The following is a 20,558-nucleotide window of genomic DNA, read 5'->3' on the forward strand; positions in this document are numbered from 1 at the left end:
ACAGAGAGCTGGAGACATTTTATTTACTGAATTAGGCGAAGTTGCTGTATTTTAATGTACAAATATTTCTGACCGTGAAATTTTAAAATGAAAGGCCAAAATAAATTCAAAGTAAAATCAAAAATATTTTGATATATAGTACCATATAGGTATGATATTTATCGTTTTTTAATCTAGACCTCTTAAACGTCTAAAAATGGTCTTAGGACACTCTGGTGGGTCCATGATTATATAATCTGTAACTAATTCCCAGATCCCTGTGCATGATACATGTCAAGAACCACGTCCGGAGGAATACACGTGCACACTAGTGTTTACACAAGATATTAGAAGTTACTATGTGTGTCGTCTTTACAATAATTATCGTCAGTAAAATTAACCTAGATAGTACATTCTATGTTCGACTACGTCGCTGATTTCTGTGCACAGCCGAATGACAGAAACTACTTGCTTCAGTTTCGAAATACGCGAATTCTTACGTTTACAGCGTTCGAAATACACTGATAACGCCCGTGATTTTTAGACGGAATTGTATGTTATTTTTTTTTACAAATCAGTTCTCTTACTTACCTTAGTATAAGGCAAACAACTATACAGACATTTATCAACTTCAATTTACAGAGAATAACATAACCTTTTTTTACATCGATATGAATATTAACGCTAGTAAGTAATATTATATTTAATTTACAATTGGTTTTGACGGAAAATAGTAACGTCCGTTACTGAAACTTATTTGCCTTTTTTTTTTTTTTTTTTTTATAAATCTACATAAATTATTCTGAAAATTATTGTAAAATTGAAATATTATTGTAGGTCTGTTAATTTGTCTCATTAACCTAAACTCTGGTGGAGAGAAATGCTGTTATTTTCTATGAGTTGAAGGGCACCCCAGGAAGGCGATAAATTTGACCCCCATTATAATTTGAACAAACTTTCTTTTAAATAAATATATTTTTGTTTGCTCTCTCTCTGAATATAGACCACATTGGTCAAACTAAAGTCAACTGGATTAATCTACTAACCACAATAAAATAACGAATTAAATTTGCCCCCTCCAAAGTGTCAGTGTAGTATGGACAGTCTCTTATGTAGGCCAACGTCCTTGATCTCTGGTCAAACTTCGGCTATCTGGTCAAACTCTGCTTTATCCCGTTGGGGCCTCTTTAGTAGTATAGTCACATGACCAACTTATGGTCACATGATTAACCTCATGTGACTTCGATCGTCGGTAAAGATGGCGGCGTACACAAAAGTGTTTATGCTCATCGTCCTCAACTTTCACTGTGTTTTCGGAAATAGCCAGCTGCCTCTCCAAGACGATTTTCACGGAGCAAAACCAACAAGAGGGGAACCATGGCCTTTACCTCAAAGCTACACACCAAGTGCCGAAACATTCTCTTTGAATTATTTGTCGTTTGAGTTCCGGGTGACTGGTTCAACCTGCGACACACTGACTGCAGCTATCAGACGCTATGAAGAACTAATTTTCGGGGAGCGTTCGAAGATTGACAACCGTCTTAAGTTCTTTTCAGGGTCTCAGAGATTCAGTTCCGCCGACGGGAGCGTGAATTCACTCAGTGTGCACGTTCAAGAAGCATGCGATACTACTGAAAATAAATACCCGGCTCTGGAGTCCAATGAAGCATGTACGTTAATTAATTAGTTATTAATAATATGATTTTAAGGCAAAGCCTCAGACGAGCGCAGCTACTTTTAAAAAATGTAAATATTGTTAGGATTATAACCTCAGAATGATATTAAAACTGTTTTAACTTGTAGTCCGATCATTAATTTTTAGTAAATGCTATTCTCCAATATTATTGTCTAGCAGTCGTCATGTACAGGTCAGAAAGAAATATTCAACTGGATTATTTCATTTTTTTTTCGATCCTGTTTCTCTCCAATGCGGAAAACTTGGCAACATTCCATGTATCAAAAATGCGCGGGAATATGTGGCGTCATCTTTAGCATCAAGCTTCCTGACGTCACGGCTGACGGTGCCGTGCACTTGACAACACACAGACAGTATCTCATTTTGACCAGTACATTTATTGTTCGGTTCTTATCCTTTTGTAGTTATCTAAAACTAATTACAATAATTTCAAAGTGTATCCTGGTGAAACGTTTTGCCTACAGAGAAAATTTAAAATCTCGTCGTGCTGATAACGAGAATTAAAACATGGCTGCCTGCATGGAGGTTCGAGACTTTCCCCGCGGGACACGATTTCAAAGTCCAAGGGGTACTGGAATATATTGAATTCTATATGCTCACACACGTGTTATGGTTAGTAGAGCTTCGCTCTACGCGGCCTTTGGCCGCGCAGAGAGCTGCGCTCTTATTAATCAATCATGATCAATCAGTCAATGGGTTGAATCATCGAAAGCCAGTTCAGGTTTCTGTTGAAAATACATTAACATTAGTTCGTTAACGTGGATTGATACATTTCCATTCCGGTTGCACACTTAACCTTTATAAGTTGTTGTTTTTCAATAAGTTAGATCTTAAATGAGCATAACAATAAAACCAACAAAAAGAAAAGGAGCTCGTTTTAAGAGGCAGATGATTCGGTCTATGATTGACCTAGTCCAATTGCGCTACACTCCGTCCTTTCTTGAAATCTTTGCCCTCAAAGACATGCAAGACCCTTCCAAACACCACAACCGTGGTTTATTTAGTTGGGTGCCAATTTTGTAACAGGAGAGGAGAAAATTATGTACCGGCCAGACCGGGATTCGAACCCGGGACCCTAGCTGAACACTAGCCGAGTGCTCTACAGACTGAGCTACCTGCATGGTCACCAATGAATGAGCTGGCAGACCAATATCACGCTACATATGCATACATCTGTTTCTGTTTGAACTTATTAAATACTTATAACTATAGTATTATCTCTGCTTAGAGTTTGGTTTTTAGATTTATGTGATATACAGACATTTCTGTTGGTTTCAGGGTTGAACATTTTGTAAACACAATTACTTCCTATGAGAATTTGGAAGAGTTCAATTTGCAACCTCCAATGTGTACATATTGTATATTGGGTTGGGGATAGGTCCTCGATACATCATTTTGGTGGGCAAGTACTCAAATTTAAATCCTATCAGGAGAAAATTGGTTGCAAACTGTGAGAATCTCTTTATCATAAAAGTTTGATTGGGTCGATGTGTTGAATTAATATAAATAGTGTTGCATATACGGTTTCTATTACTAATAGCTGATGAAGTGTGGAGCAGTTGCCGAGGTGGCCAGGAAACACTTGTATACCATAAAATAATCAACTGCTTTTAATACTACCATAGGAAAACATCTAAAGAAAGAATCTATAATTACAGCTATGGTACTTGTGTAAAAGGAGTGGGTCGGTGTGGTTTGTACATAGTGTTAAATACGGTATCTGTCACTCAGCTGACAGAGCATGTTTTTTTGGCTCAGTCGGAAGAGCTGTAGATTTCCATGCCAGATACCCGGGTTTGATTCCTGGTCGGGGCACTCGACAGGAATGTGTATTTCCCCTGTTCTTCTACATTGGCGCCCAACTAAATAACCCATGGAAGGTGGTTAAAGAGTCTCGGGTTGAGATTTAGGAAATCCCAAGAAAAACAGGGGGAGTAATGTAAAAGGAGCGGGTCGGTGTGACTTGTAAATAGTGTTAAATACGGTCTGTCACTCAGCTGACGGAGCATGCTTCTTTGGCTCAGTCGGCAGTGCTGTAGATTTCTACGCCGGAGACCCAGGCTCGATTCCTAGTCGGGGCACTCGACAGTAATGTGTATTACCCTGTTCTTCTACACTTGTATCACTTACAGAAATATCTTTTATTCCAGATAACTTAACAGTGGCGAGCCCTGATTCTCAATTGGTTTCCAACACAGTATGGGGAGCTATGCGGGGACTGGAAACATTCAGTCAGCTGATTTACGAAGGTTTGGACGGGCAGGTAATATTACATTATCTACTGAAATTGTTGTTTCTTACTATGAGTATCATAGGTATAATTTAAAAAAAAAAAAAAAACATTTAAAGATTGAAGTGTATAAGGAAAAATGAAATGGAAGGACTTCATGTTCTTGTTTTAGAATAAATAAATTAAAACATTATTTAAGGGGTATACTTAAAGAATTGATAAAATAAAAGACTGTAAGCTCTCAAACATCACATGGACATGTCAATGGCCCAAAATCTCAATTAGTGATATTTCAGCATCAGCTTCCTAATGAACATCATTACATTTAATTTATGGGATTTTTATTGCAATCTGATTAAAATTCTTATAACCACTCTGTTCAATAGAGGATTTAACAACATCCCATTAGGGGTCATGTTCAGATGACCTTTATATCACCTGTACTTCAGATGAAATGCATTTTCTACACCTTGAATTGCTACATCAATTGAAAACACTAATTTGTCCCAGTAAACATTAAACATTTAGCTTTGTTGTGCTCTTTGGGCGAGATGACTATATATACGAAAATAATTCTGACAGCTTTTTCAAACTTTCTTGTCTCCTGAAATTCACTTTCAAGATTCTGAAGGTAGCAATTGGATTGGCCATTTCCAAAGGTCATCTGGATGAAACCCCTAAAGGGATATTGTCAGATCCTCTTATCAAACATAGTGATAATAAGGATCTTTAATTTTGTCAGATTGTTTTTATTGATCTGATACATTCCTACACCATTTTCAGTTTGAGATGAATAAGACAGTCATTCAGGATTTCCCACGATTTAAGTACCGTGGGCTTCTACTCGACTCTTCTCGTCACTTCCTCTCCGTCGACATCCTCAAGAAGAACCTGGTCAGTATCTCCAATTTTCTGTAGATCAACAGCCTCCTCCATCTGACATCTAATATAACATTTAGTTTTTATTAAAACCAACATTATAGACAATCTTAATCATTTTCACAAAATATCAATATCTTGTCTTTGTAAAGAAACTTTGTTTTTGGTTCCTTGAAAAAAAATAGAGAAAGAAATGCATATTCAAAACAAAATTTTCAAGGAATTTATATGTTTGATTTCATAATTTATTATGGAACAAAAGATGAAAATGAAGAAATTGCATTGAGAGAAAACTGAACAGGAAAGAGTTATCTACAATAAGTCATTTAATATACACTGTGAGGTATGAAAAACAAGAAGTCATTTAATATACACTGTGACGTATGAAAAACACGAAGTCATTTAATATACACTGTGACGTATGAAAAATAGAAGTCATTTAATATACACTGTGACGTATGAAAAACAGAAGTCATTTAATATACACTGTGACGTATGAAAAACAAGAAGTCATTTAATATACACTGTGACGTATGAAAAACAAGAAGTCATTTAATATACACTGTGACGTATGAAAAACAAGAAGTCATTTAATATACACTGTGACGTATGAAAAACAAGAAGTCATTTAATATACACTGTGACGTATGAAAAACAAGAAGTCATTTAAAATACACTGTGACGTATGAAAAACAAGCTAACATTCAGCTAAATGGTATACCGGTCTAGGTCTACATGTATTTTGCATCTTATTGAAATTAAGATAACTTACAATAACAAATAAAAGAGAGATTACAAGTTAAACTATGAGGAAAGTATGTTTGCAGATATTTATCAAGTTATCCTATTACAATATGTAATATAAAAAAAGTAAATATTACATATAATATATACCGTAAATACCTATTTCTTTACAGGATGCCATGGCATACAACAAGTTTAATGTGTTCCACTGGCACATTGTTGATGACCAGTCGTTTCCTTACGAAAGTGTCCTCTTCCCCGAGATGAGTGCCATGGTAAGTTTTGTACTTAACATACAGTACATGATGAATTGAGGATATTCCAACTTTGTATATTACAAAGTAATTACCTCCCTTTTGGGTAGGTCTTAATTGAGACGTCATTATTTTTTAAACGCAAATTACATCATTTTCTCTGAAACGTATGATGTTATTGTAATAAACACATGACATCACAATCAATAACTACCCGTAAGGACAGATACCTCCGTAATATGTAAATACAGAATACCCGGTAGCCATTTTCCAAGTATCTTTTTTACTCTCAAATGCATTATCACCTTTTGTTTTATAGCCAGGAAAGAAAAAATTGTAATGGAGGAAGTTGCATTCATCAATGGTTTTAATTTTTTCGCAGTTATAGTGAAATAATAAAATTGAAGTAGAAATTTGAACTTCAATATAGAATATAATTCCAACAGTTACATTCTGAAATAAGTTATGATTGTGTTTTGTTTACTGATAGGGGTCCTATTTTGGTTTGTCTCACACCTACACCCAAGCCAACATCAAAGACGTCGTAGAGTATGCACGTCTCAGGGGAATCCGGGTCATTCCTGAGTTTGACACACCCGGTAAATATTTTGTATCTGTCAAACATATTTTATAAGGTCATCTGACCCAAAGGGTCAGGATGACCTATTGTTGTCATGTTTCGTCCGTCGCCGTGCACCGTCTGCCGTGCGTTAACTTTTCACATTTTGAACTTCTTCTTAAGTTCTACCAGTGCGATTTGGCTAAAACTTGCATGAAATTATCCTAACATGGTCCTGACAAAGTGTTGTTACATCTCTGGTTGATCCCTAATCGAAGATGGCTGCCATGACACTATATCTAATTAATTTCCTATGTGATGTTTGCCAAGGTAGTCAGATGACTGTTAAGGCCCTCGGGCCTCTTGTTTATCTTTATACATAAGTGTTGTTTTTTCGCCAATTCTTACATAGACAAAAATCCACTAAAATAAGATTGTGCTAAAGATACGTGAGGTAAATTCACTTTGATCAAAGTCACACAGAAGTTTGCAATGGAGGGTATTTTGTATGGACTCTAATCAAGAGCCCTTGTAGTAATCTCCAGAGATTTGCTCAAGAAACATTGATAATGTTTTAAAATTGTACAAAGTACATACATGCATAAAAGGGATTTGAACTTTTTCTGTGAAATTCCATACTGGCTACTGTTTATAGGATCGAAAGGTTTCAAAATTATGTCTGACTTCAGTTGAAAGTGTTAAGCTTTTACAACTGATACAAATCAACATATTTTGGAATACTGGGAGCAATATCATGGTCATATTTGGAATGGGTAGCAAACTCTATGTGTGCTTCTTCCTTTTGCGGATTCATGCTAGTTGTACTGAATTAATACGACACTGCCTAATGGAACTTGGTTGGATTTTTTTCAATATGGTGACACACATATAAAAAAAATAAGCTTAAAATTCAAAAATAATTATTTCTATTTTAAGAGCATTACAAATATAAACGCAATACCTAAAAAGTATAATAATAAAATTATTAATCAAATTTCATTGAAAACAAATCTATTATGTCTTGTTTTCAACTATGGGTTTACCATTTTTTTATCCTAGTGGTAAGCTTCAAGAAATACGGTAAACACAATTTGTTCCATTATAGATACAGGAGATTTGTACTGGTACAACTGGTACGAACCAGCAAATGGAAAGGATGGCAAGATGGCTACCCTAGAATTTGAAAATTTTTATCAAAATTGAAATTAATTTGATATTACTTAAAATTATCTTATCTCATTTTCATGTAGGTCATACCCAATCGTGGGGGAAGGCCATACAGAACTTGCTGACAAAGTGCTACACCTCCGGCAAACCCAACGGTAACTTTGGCCCAATTGACCCTTCCGTCAACTCGACCTACGATTTCCTGAAGAAATTCTTTGGGGAGGTGGCCGAGGTGTTCCCCGACCATTACATTCACTTAGGTGGCGACGAAGTGTCCTTCTCATGCTGGTTTGTTTGTTTGTTTACTTGTTTGTTTGTTTGTTTATTTGTTTGTTTGTTTACTTGTTTGTTTACTTGTTTGTTTGTTATGGGAACATAAAAATATAATGACTAAAAAAAAATATTGAAAAAAAATGTAAACGTTCTTATTGAATGGCTAGACTATACAGTATACTTAAATCAAAATAAACATTTATTTTTGCGGTTTTGTGGGACATTGATATGCTTGCGAAAATTTGATTTGAAAAATTGTGAAAAGAATGATTAGCCAAATATTGAAATTTCAAAATCGCTGAAATATTTTGTTAAAGTCCAAATTTGGAAAATAACCGGCTTCCGGGGTATATATTATTTCTTTAAGCAACATTTTTTTTCTGTAGTGTTTGTAACACATAATATAAAAGAAGTAATTTTGTGTTCTGTGTTCTACAGGCAAAGCAACCCTCAGATCACCGACTTCATGAAGAAAATGTCGTTTGGTAGTAACTACGCCCAACTGGAGCAGTACTACATGCAAAAGTAAGAAAATGAACATCACCTAAATCTGATCATATACTACTGTTTGTGTTTCATGTAAATCAAGGATTGGTTTTGTAATGGTCTCTTTTCCTTATAAAATGCACATTAATTTTGGATTTCATCTTTTCATGCCTTCACTGGCAGTCATGTGATTAACTCATTTACATCTTAAATTTCAAAATGGACCAGTCTAGTCTTTGATTTAGAAGAGCCTAAATGTGTCATCAGGGGTGAATAAATTAAAATGGTCCAACATATTACCAATAACCTTACCTCTGAGTCTTGTTTGAAACCTACATAGGGTAGTTGAGAAATACTAGCTGTTGCTTTGTGTTTTTACTCCAGGCACTCTGGCTTGACCACATTTAATATACACAGTATATGAAATGAAAGCAAACCATACCTAAAGTGTCAATGAATGTTTTTTTATTTTTATTTTTATTTTCGCTATAACTTGTAACATTAAGAATACTTTGGATTTTATTCAAAGTCAGATTGACCCACATAGGTACATCGATGAATGAAGTCGCAAGCAGACATTTATGAAACATAGAGAGGTTGCTTGTTGCCAGATTTGACCCTAGTTCTAAAAGGCTTGAGAAAAAGGGGAAGGGCTTCTTGATTTACTGAGAGGGTCTTTTGTCGATGAATTACGGTAATACAAATTTGATTGTATTCAATAGGAAATAAGAGCTAGTGTAATGGGATGCTGTGTATAGTGTGACTATAACACCAATATAAATACTGAAATGTGTCTATTTTTACAGCTTACTGTCCATCATCAACTCACTGAATAAGGGCTATCTGATCTGGCAGGAGGTTATTGACAATGGCGCTACAGTAAGTATTAACATACGTGGTCTCATGTACCAATTGTCCTCAATTAAATGGACAAGATTTTACCCATGCCCCTCAATCTACCATCCTCAATATTCCAGGGTTTACTATCACTATCATAATATCCATCCCTGAACTGTGTTATGGTGAAACTGAAGGCATTTCAGAAGGAAAAACTGACCAATCAATGATCTATAGATTTTTTCTTTGAAATACTTTTTTCTTTACAAAGAGTCCATCACATTTGTTCGTTATTCTATTCTTTTGATGTATATCTAAGAACCAAACTTCCTGATTCATCTGTTATCACACACAGAAACTTCAATTTTGTTATGACATAGTTTTGGGGTGGATATAACGACAATGATAATAACCCCTGGATTGTTGAGGATGTTGATCAATAGGACAACAGTTGGAAGTTCTTTGGGGACTTATGTACATGCTGAAATACTGTATTTTACTTAATAAGTGACGTTGACCTCCTCATCTTTCTTCTCTTTTCTGGCATGTCAAAAGACGTATGCTACCTATCAGTTATATTTAGATAATAAACCGGTAACATTAAATGTTAATAAAAAAAATATGAACGAATCATGTACATGTTAGCTAGTACGTGTAAGGTTTTGTGTACTGTAGCGTTGCTAATATTTGGGGGTTTTATTTTCCTTAATTTTTGGATTCCACCAAAGTCGCGAAATTTAATACCCTGCAGAATTTTTCAAAAGTCATGGATATGTGTAGCACACGCTGTCATATCAATGACACTTTCAATAGCTGAGTATCCACTACTTGAAATAATTCCCTACATAGCATCCCTCCAGTTTTCTCTTGCTTCTTAGTGTCTTCGACACTTACTGTGTCAAATACGTTAATCAGTAAACAGCAGGTACAGAATGGAGGCTGTTATAACTCGGGACCTACAAACACTAGCCGGAAGCTCTACCAAATGAGCTACCTGGTCGCCAATGTTTGACTTAGTCCAGTCTGGTGTACATGCATATTTAGTATCAAAGATTTATGGATAAAATTTTGACCCAGTTGAATTTTGACCCCGTTGAATTTTGACCCAGTTAAATTGCAGCTGAAGATGTATTTTCCTAGGTGAGACCAGATACCATTGTTGAAGTATGGAAGGGTGGTTACCAGAAAGAATTAGCCAAGGTTACAAAGCTGGGCTACCACGCCCTATTATCGTCCTGTTGGTATCTGAATCTGATCGCATACGGCAGTGACTGGAAGCGTTACTATGCCTGTGACCCGTGGGACATGGTCAATGGTACATCACATGATCGCTTCAGTCATTATATCTTTGACTCAATATCCCAGGGGTTACTATCACTGTCATAGCATCCACACTTGGACTGTACTGTAACAAATCTGAAGGCTGTGTGTGCGACAAGAGATAAGACAGGTATATGTAGCGTGGTATATCAAAAGAATAAAAATATCAGTAGACCCTATTGCTTCGTTGCTCCCTGTAATCTTCAAAGAAGTCTCTGCAGGGCTGTAATTGTTCAGTTTTTTCTCATGAAACACTTTGACATTAGTCCAGGGGTGGATATAACGACAGTGACAGTAACCCATGGAGTATCAAGGATGCACTCTTTGCTGCATGGAAATTTATATAATTACATGTACTGTATATGTATAGTCAAACTTGAGAGTTTTAGAGTGAAGAAGCTGGATAAAAACCTTAAACTCATTGACTGAGTGTATTAGTCTTGTTCATATAACCTGATGTAAATTTTTTGTGCGAGACAAAATTTAATTTTTTGGAGAATTTTATGACAAACAGAGAGACCTCACAGAATCCTGCCAAATATGGTGAGGCTACATATGTACATCTCAATTCTTTTTATTTTAAAAGAAAAAGTTGCCATAATTTATGTTTAATGTAAGTAAAATATATAGACTATATGACCATAACATGTTAACAATTGTACATGTCCTGTATACATGTATATGTAATAGCCTTGGTAAACTTAAAAAGAAAAATACTGTTCAAACATTCTTTTAAATGTTGTAAATATACTTTTATGTCTGAAATAAGTAGAAAGACTAATGATGGAGTTGTTCATGGTAAAAATCTAGCTTTTTCACGACTGGATACAATAATGAAGTTTGACTATTGTATGTGTTGCTTGTGGTAGTATTGCCTATAGTGCTTTATTAATTGTTTTACTTACGCAGGTATGTGGAGCATATACACATATCTAGGGAGCAGGTACACACTGGGGAACAGAAACACATATCTAGGTAGCAGATACACGTATCTAGGAAGCAGGTACACATATCTAGGGAGCAGATACACATATCTAGGTAGCAGATACACATATCTAGGAAGCAGGTACACATATCTAGGGAGCAGATACACATATCTAGGGAGCAGGTACACACTGGGGAACAGATACACATATCTAGGTAGCAGATACACGTATCTAGGTAGCAGATACACATATCTAGGAAGCAGATACACATATCTAGGAAGCAGGTACACATATCTAGGGAGCAGGTACACATATCTAGGGAGCAGATACACATATCTAGGGAGCAGGTACACACTGGGGAACAGATACACATATCTAGGTAGCAGATACACGTATCTAGGTAGCAGATACACGTATCTAGGTAGCAGATACACATATCTAGGAAGCAGATACACATATCTAGGGAGCAGGTACACATATCTAGGTAGCAGATACACATATCTAGGAAGCAGGTACACATATCTAGGGAGCAGGTACACATATCTAGGGACCAGATACACATATCTAGGGAGCAGGTACACATATCTAGGTAGCAGATACACATATCTAGGAAGCAGGTACACATATCTAGGGAGCAGGTACACATATCTAGGTAGCAGATACACATATCTAGGAAGCAGGTACACATATCTAGGAACCAGATACACATATCTAGGTAGCAGATACACGTATCTAGGTAGCAGATACATGTATCCAGTGCATGTGTTGCGGTGAGGAAATCAATGATAGAGGATATTTGTGGTGGTTTGATGAACAATAAATTCCACTTCTCAAATTAATGAAGATAAAAATGATACATAAAAATCATCTCCAGATTTACATAGAGATTCAGGCAGCTAAAACATAAACAGGCCTTGGCCAAAATGAAGTCTACCAGAGTTATCTGTCCTTGGGAACTGTTACATTTGAACTTGTTTTTTCCTGGTGTATTGGATTCTCGCTTTGTTATTATCTGCCAACTAATCACAATGTTCCCGAATGACATATTGCATTTACACAATGGAATTCAGAAAATATTTTTGAAGAAAAAAGTTCATTGATATGTATAGTGTATATTTGGGCTAATGAGTCAAGCAAGGCTGACTGATCGGTGATCTGGACAAGTGGTCGTTGAGTACGGTTGACTATCACCTTTATGACTGATTTTATCTAGATCTAATATCTTAGTTACTGCTTTTGACCTGTATTTTCTGTAGGTACGTCAGCCCTTTGTACAAGTTTGACGACATTTGTACAAGTTTGATCTGTATTTTCTGTAGGTACGTCAGACCTTTGTACAAGTTTGACGACATTTGTACAAGTTTGGTTTGTATTTTCTGTAGGTACGTCAGACCTTTGTACAAGTTTGACGACATTTGTACAAGTTTGATTTGTATTTTCTGTAGGTACATCAGACCTTTGTACAAGTTTGAAGACATTTGTACAAGTTTGACATGTATTTTCTATAGGTACATCAGACATTCGTACAAGTTTGAAGACATTTGTACAAGTTTGACTTGTATTTTTTGTAGGTACATCAGACCTGTACAAGTTTGACGACATTTGTACAAGTTTGACTTGTATTTTTTGTAGGTACATCAGACCTTTGTACAAGTTTGACGACCTTTGTACAAGTTTGACGACCTTTGTACAAGTTTGACGACATTTGCACAAGTTTGACAACATTTGTACAAGTTTGACCTGTATTGTCTGTAGGTACATCAGACATTTGTACAAGTTTGACCAGTATTTTCGGTAGGTACGTCAGATCTTTGTAAGAGTTTGATCTATATTTTCTGTAGGTACGTCCGGACACAGTGGTGGAGGTTTGGAAGTCCGGTTACGTGGAAGAGCTCAATAAGGTTACACTTAAAGGCTACAAGACGATTCTGTCCGCATGCTGGTATCTTAATTACATATCGTATGGTACTGACTGGTACAAGTACTACAGTTGTGACCCATGGGGATTTCTTGGTAATTGCATCTCTTAAATTCCCCATAAGTGCCCCATATATGCTTGGACATGAATAGAAAATATAACTCATAAAAACTCATTTTTGTGGCGATTTCATGCCTAACAGTTTTTTGTTGTGTCATTAATTTTAATGATAATCCTTTTAATAAAAAGTAATCTTAAAAAGACGATATGCTAGTCCTACCTCCATGGATCCTGATAGGTGCATAACTAAAGTTTATCATGCTTCTTCTATGGCAATTCCTAGAACGATTGGACATTGATAAACAAAAATGATAAAAAGTCTCCAGTTTACTAAAATAATGGTGTCCATGTGTAACTTGTCTACGATTAAGTTATTACATCATAATATATGTTATAGACGAACTTTTGAAACAATGTTCTAAATTCAAAACATTTAGATACAGTCTTCCAAATATATCAGCATACATTGCAGAATATGTAACAAAATTTTAGGTGGTGGAATAGTTAAGACTCTTTACATATTCAGCCTTATAATTTCTCTTTGTTTCTAGTACGTCTGACAGTATCATATACTGAATTGGTCATTTTCACGGATCAAAATTTTAAAAGATTTTAAGGGACAAAAATAAAATGAGACAGTTAAATATTTTTGTGATCTGGCTAAATTTCAGGATATCGTATTTCACCCAATTAACGCCCTGGACGTTTAAAAAAAATGGAAAAATGAAAAGGTTTTTAATTAGTTTTGGTCTTATGCCTTGGCGATTGAAAAGAGGCCTCAAAAGGGGGAGGGGCGCTTATTGAGTCAAATACAGTATGTATGATTAAATTATTTCTCAAAATTTTGTGGACCAAATGTTTGCGACTGTGATAGTTATCCGCGAAATCATTAAATAACATCCTGTGAAAAGTGGCCAAACAGTATTTTCTAAGCTTTAGTATGATCAGTATGACTGACAGTTTGTAATCAATTCCTTTATTCATATTAATGTTAGGCATGAAAAGCTTGATTTTCCTGTTTCATTGCTTGTATAGACGTGTAGCCCTATTTTTGTCACTTTGTTTAGATGATTAATCAAGAAAAAATGCTAAAATACACAGCATGTTGTGCAACTTATATCCTTGTTACTAATACACTAATTCAATTTTAAAAGAATGCCATGCAAGTTGTATTAAATTGAATTCAGAAAAAGAAAAAATAATGTATTACGAGGTATATGTATTAAATTGAATTCAGAAAAAGAAAAAATAATGTATTACGAGGTATATGTAAATCAACATATTTGCATGCATGATTATATTCCTGGATTTCATGGTTGATAAGAAATCTCGAAAATAGTTTGTCATGAAACCATTTGAAATACATGTAAAGTCAGTAAAGCCATGACAGTAATCCATAATCTTGATATATATCTCTTTATATGTAAATGCTTAAACTTTAATTATTCATACAAAATACAAGAGAAAATATTTGAATTTCAAGAATTGAGATAGCATTTAAAACTAGAGGCTATATTTGATTATGTTAGAAGGCCAATTTACATCAAAATCAACATGAATGAAGGGGTATATATCAATGACCTGTTTTTATAGGTACCCAACAACAACTGGATCTCGTGATTGGTGGGGAGGCGTGTATGTGGGGAGAATATGTAGACAACACTAACGTTATCTCTCGTACCTGGTGAGTTCAAATTTTGTGATTTCTTATCTATAATTAATTTTGACAGAATGTATATATACTATTGTTAAAGCATACATCCTATTGACGGATTGCCAGATGTCCATCAAACCATATGTGACTGTGCATTTTATATGCTACGATATTTGCTACAACATTGACTAGAAATATGTGCATGTGCGAGCACGAGTACTGCCTGGCGATTTGTCAACATTTGTAATATCTTATGTTTATAAAAAAATGACCAATCAGATGACTCAGAACTTAATATGTAATATTTTCCTCATCAAATGACTTAAATATATTGTTATGGTCCATTTCTGTTATACACTCTCGTTTTAGATAATGTCATCAGCGTAAACTATCATTGCCATAAGCGTGATCTGCTCGAATCATTTCTTGACTGCGATCATGTTGATGATGACATTACGATGACATTAGGGCCAATTATTGACAAACCCCAATAAGATATCTACTCGCCTATCATGACTATATCTTGGATATTACATGCCGTCATTATCACTAATAGGAATACAAGATTCTTGGTTGAGGCAGGATAAAAGTACATATTTCACCAAGCAAATTTAATATTGTTGTTCGTAATATTTAGTTTATTTTCATGGCGAAATTTATGAAAAGAAGTAGCAAATAATATAATCATTTATTTTAAAATATCATAGATGTGTGCTTTGCGGGTGGGTACCCCAAAAAAACACTAAAATGTGTCAATTTTATTTATGTATTTAGGCCACGAGCTGCAGCTGTGGGTGAACGACTCTGGAGTAATAAAGATGTAAGAGATGGTACTAAGGCAGCTCCACGCATGGCTGAACACAGGTGTCGTCTTATCAGGTAAGTACTACATCATGTGCCCCTAACCCTTATTATACCCTCTATAGTGAAGTTGCAGTGGGTGTGGGTCAATCTAATATAAATCAGGCTTGTAATTCCTCTGTACTATGATCCTCTACGTTACGCTCCATCCATAGGTATTAAACTCATCTTTCAGTATATAATCAAAGTGAGTTACTAAATTGGCCAGATAAAACGACCCAATTTCGGGGAAAACATGTTTGTGAAATAACCATTGAAGTTATGCGGCTAGCATTAGTCTTGTTTGAAAGCCAGATAATTTCTCTTTAATTTGGTATATAGTTTATCATAAACCATAATGTAGAAGTGTTGTTATACTAGATAAAACATCGGATAATTGTCAAATTTTGGTTAATGGAACACTCATCTGTCTGGCACATAAGACAACATGACACAAGAGGAAAACTCAGATCGCCATGTTTAACACTTTGCTGAGAGTTGTAAACTCCATTCTGATTGGCTAGCAAAGGTGAAGGTCGTTTATAGTAAAACAATTTATCAAATCAGCATGGAGTTTACAACTTTCAGCAAAGTGTTAAACATGGCGACTTGAGTACGAAAATCAGTGATGCGTAATAATCAACAGCGAAGGGTGAGTGACAGGGTAGTCTTACTAATTCAATTTACAAGTTCAAAATTATGGATTTCATAAATGAATTTGCAAAAAAAAAATGGAACTTTTTCATATTTCATTTACAGCCGAGGATTTCAGGCAGAACCTATCAACGGGCCCGATTTTTGCGAGCACGAATATCGAGGTGTGTAATAAGTCGTGGCCAATCAGTTGGATATACCTATACATCATCACCTGTATCATTACTGCTCACCTGTACAGAGGGATGTTATTGGGTGAAGATTTGACACATTCCGGATCTATCATACTATATATAGCTGAATCATGAAGAGAAAAGTACAAAGTACTTTGGCATTTAAGAATTTTGATCAGGGCCCAATTTCACGACCATTCCTTAACTTTAAGGAAATTCTTAACTGAAAATTCTCCATAGGAAAGCATTACAGAAGTTAAGGAAAAATCTTGAGTAAATGAGCCATCCTTAAAATTTGTATTGCTTTCCTTTGGAGAATTTTAAGTTATGGGATTCCTACAATTTAACGAATGTTCATGAAAATGGCCCAGGTTTTTTAAATTATTATTTCTGCTCACTATGAAGACATTTTTGATGATTGTTTTTAACTTTTGTTTCTAGATTTATAAATTACTTGGTAATGCATTTAAGTGCTTGCATCTCTATTTTTCTACATTTTTTACTTAAATATATACTACAAATAGATATCAACATGTAAATTCCAACGACTGTATGCTCCACATACATGTAAATAATCTAAAATGAGGACAAATTCAAAACATCTATCAAAGCACTTCAGTATAACAGACACATTCCAGCAGGAAATATCCATTGGATTCGTATAATTTTGGCAATAATTTTCCTTGCCTCACAATATTTATGCACTTGAGGAACTAATTTGTAATTCCTTCGCACATTTGTGTATAATCCCAGAAATATTGATAATAATACTTTCCACATATTGCACACCATTGTATGTATACACACAGTGATGAAATTGTTCCAGCACTCATGATCGTATGATAAATCTAAAATTTAATTTGATTTCTAATATACCGTATTCGACCCAATAAGCACCCAGGGTGTTTAAAAAATTGAAAAAATGAAAAGGTACTATTCAGACGAAATTATTGCAAAACTATGTTTTTGTGTAGTTTTGGTCTTTATTTATGCCTGTGCAATTGAAATCGAGCCCTAAAATAAAGGGGAGGGGTGCTTATAAGGACATGGGCGCTTATTGGGTCGAATATGGTAATTAAAGTCTGTATTTACACTGGACTGTTAAATGGACGGACATTAAACTAATAAAACCAAACTATAGTACCAGTATAAATGTATCAATAACATTAATCCATTTTAATGTGGAAAATACATTATCCCATTACCACTGTGCTGGAATCCCAACCTCAATATCTGATACCAGTATATGACTTACATAAAATTATTTGGATTGGTTTCCTTATATTGCACACAGGGGGCCAATTATCATAGTAAATATCCTGATTTTTTAATAATTTTTCAAATCTCGTATTTTCTGGAAAAAAAATCACATGACTGTCATATATAATCATCAGTCCATCCACCAAATACAAAAAATGTTTGGCAACATCCATTTTCATTGAGTTGGCCGCCTATGATATTGCAGAGCAATATGTCATCAATGTCTGAATATCTGCTGAAGAATGAAACAAATTTAATTAAAATTAGATTTATAACTGTCCGTTCTATGAGCAGTTGGTCTACAGGGAACAACCTAGAAGATTTAATATTAATAAGATTGGAGAATGAAATAATGTGAAGAACAGGCGAATTATGTGCCTTTAATGTACAGTCCATTTAAATTATAGGGTACCAGAATATTACCTGTAGGAGGCCAATGATTATTAATTGAGGAAATATGTGTATGAATGGAAGAGTTGATTTTGATAATAAGGGTTAGATTCCAAGGTGTCACTTACCTTAAGGTGTATGTCCAATATTTAACAAAGAAATTTGTTTGTACAACAAGTAGTCCAATATTAGCACAAAGGTATGTTTAAAAAATATGGTGTACATGTACTTGTTACTGTGATTATGTATGTAATTAATTCACTGTGAACTCTATATACTAATCAGATTATATGGACTATCCTATGGTTACAGCCGACTCTGTTTCAGGTGTCAAATCCAATACAAATCAAAAATGAAGTTTGGCTGTAGTTTAATCCTTTAATTATTGAAGGTATGGTGTAATAAATAAATGTATGCTGAGTTCACTGTAATTACATCAATTTTTTTAGATTTTGTGATTATATATGTGGATTTTGATCATTTTTATGATTGTAGATTTTTCAGCATTTTTGTTTTCTATAAGTAGATGCGTAACCTTATTTGTGAAATGACAACATTCATACAATGAACCATATCTTATATTCCGATTTGATATAATTATATGTGTGTGACATTTGATTTGCTTTAAGTGCCATGGTGTTGTTCATCTTACACATTCCGCTTCAGACCCTGATATGTTGTGATAATCTTACAAGGATCAAAGATGAAACTAATTAAAATTGTTTATATTATGATATTGTTTCACCAAGAGTTGTTTCCCTTACCAAGAATTTACACTTTTGTGAAAACTTTGTACAATACACATACCATATTTGACCCAATAAACACCCCTTGTCCCTATAAGTGCCCCTCCCCCCTTTTTGAGGATTCAGTTCCATTCATATAATTACCCGGAATTCAATGCAATCTGAAAATATGAAATCTGTGTAGGTTTCTGCATTTGATTTCTTTTGAATATTGATTAATGGCTTACTACATGTATGTGTAATAAATTTGTGAGATGTTAGCTTTATTTTTTTTCATTTTTTTTAAAAGTGCATTTGGCGCTTATTGAGTCATATATGGTATAAATATATCTAGTGCTGAATTATCACCCTGGGGACTTTAAAAAAATCATTTTTATTAATTTATCTGTGATGACATTAGATTATGTGTGGAGTAATCAATTTGCAATAAAAGAAAATAAACCAAAAATATTTGTAGTAGATTTGTTTTTAGCTGAGCTTCCGAGTGACAGAGGAGGCAAGCTTGTGTTGTTGCATTTCCATGTATTAGTATAGATAAAGGGCTTTTTGGTTCAAATCAATCACCTTGACCTTCATTCGAGGTCACAGGGGTCAAAAAGGCTGAAATTTTTAAATGACTTTTGGTCAATAACCAAAAGGCCTAGAGACCTTTTGTTGGACCTGTAGAATGCTAAGACGAAGTGCTGTGTCAAGTTTATCAAATCAATGACCTTGATCTTTATGAATGAGTTAAAAAGGCTACACTTCTTAAATAACTTCTTTTAAAAAAACTATGAAGCAGGGTCCTAATATTGTGCCTGTAGCATGCTGAGACAATTATTCAAGGTCACTGGGGTCAAATAGGCTTAAATCTAAACAATTTCTTTACAAAGATGAAGAGCCCAGATAGATAATGCAAGCTCTAGCATGCTAGGGTGAAGAGCCATTAAGGTTGTTCAAATTGATGACCTTGACTTTCATTCAAGGTCACATATGCCATATATAGCCGAAACTTTCAACATCTACAGAAGAGGTCTAGTATGCAATGGTTAAATTGTTAGTCGAAGGAAAGGTGAGCATTTTCAGTCTATTTGATTCTTTTGTATTGGTCCATTTTGCCATTTCTGTCGCCTGTTGTATTTTGCCAATATTCAAATTACGCCCTAGAACAGTGTCCGGCCTACTGTCATTTTCTTTATGGCTACAATAGTGCAGGTATTAAGGCCCATGTGCCTCTTGTTATGAATCGAAATATACATGCATATTTCAGAGATAATTTAACTATGTGAGAAAATTCTACATACTACTGGGAAAATATATTGATCAACGTTTACTAAGGAAAGTGTTTTTATTCGTTTTAATACAAATTACCAAACGAGATATCCGAAGGGTCTTGGCACCCACCATAGAATGACTGATTGACTAATACATGTATCAATCAATGGAAAGAAATATATTTTCTCTGTGCTTTCCCTTGAAATGTTTTAAAACAACGAGAATGTTTTACATTAGCTTGCATAGCAATAACAGGGCG

The 20,558-nt window shown here is 34.8% G+C and overlaps 1 protein-coding gene across 2 annotated transcripts; it reads left to right on the forward strand.

The window, feature by feature from the left end:
• Positions 1-1,205: 1,205 nt before the first annotated feature.
• LOC138333884 (beta-hexosaminidase subunit alpha-like) lies at positions 1,206-19,493 on the forward strand. 2 transcript variants are annotated; one of them, XM_069282528.1, is made up of 12 exons: positions 1,206-1,649; positions 3,826-3,938; positions 4,689-4,799; positions 5,702-5,803; positions 6,273-6,381; positions 7,592-7,796; positions 8,220-8,306; positions 9,074-9,146; positions 10,245-10,419; positions 14,922-15,012; positions 15,757-15,861; positions 16,582-19,493. In XM_069282528.1, the coding sequence occupies exons 1-12, from the start codon at positions 1,238-1,240 to the stop codon at positions 16,646-16,648; spliced, it is 1,650 nt and encodes a 549-aa protein (XP_069138629.1). In that variant the 5' UTR covers positions 1,206-1,237; the 3' UTR covers positions 16,649-19,493. The 2 variants fall into 2 exon arrangements, with proteins under 2 accessions (XP_069138629.1, XP_069138630.1); XM_069282529.1 differs by lacking the exon at positions 10,245-10,419 and adding an exon at positions 13,192-13,363.
• The last annotated feature ends 1,065 nt before the right edge of the window (positions 19,494-20,558 follow it).

The sequence above is a fragment of the Argopecten irradians genome, chromosome 10 (genome assembly GCF_041381155.1).
Source record: "Argopecten irradians isolate NY chromosome 10, Ai_NY, whole genome shotgun sequence".
Lineage (NCBI taxonomy): Eukaryota > Metazoa > Mollusca > Bivalvia > Pectinida > Pectinidae > Argopecten > Argopecten irradians.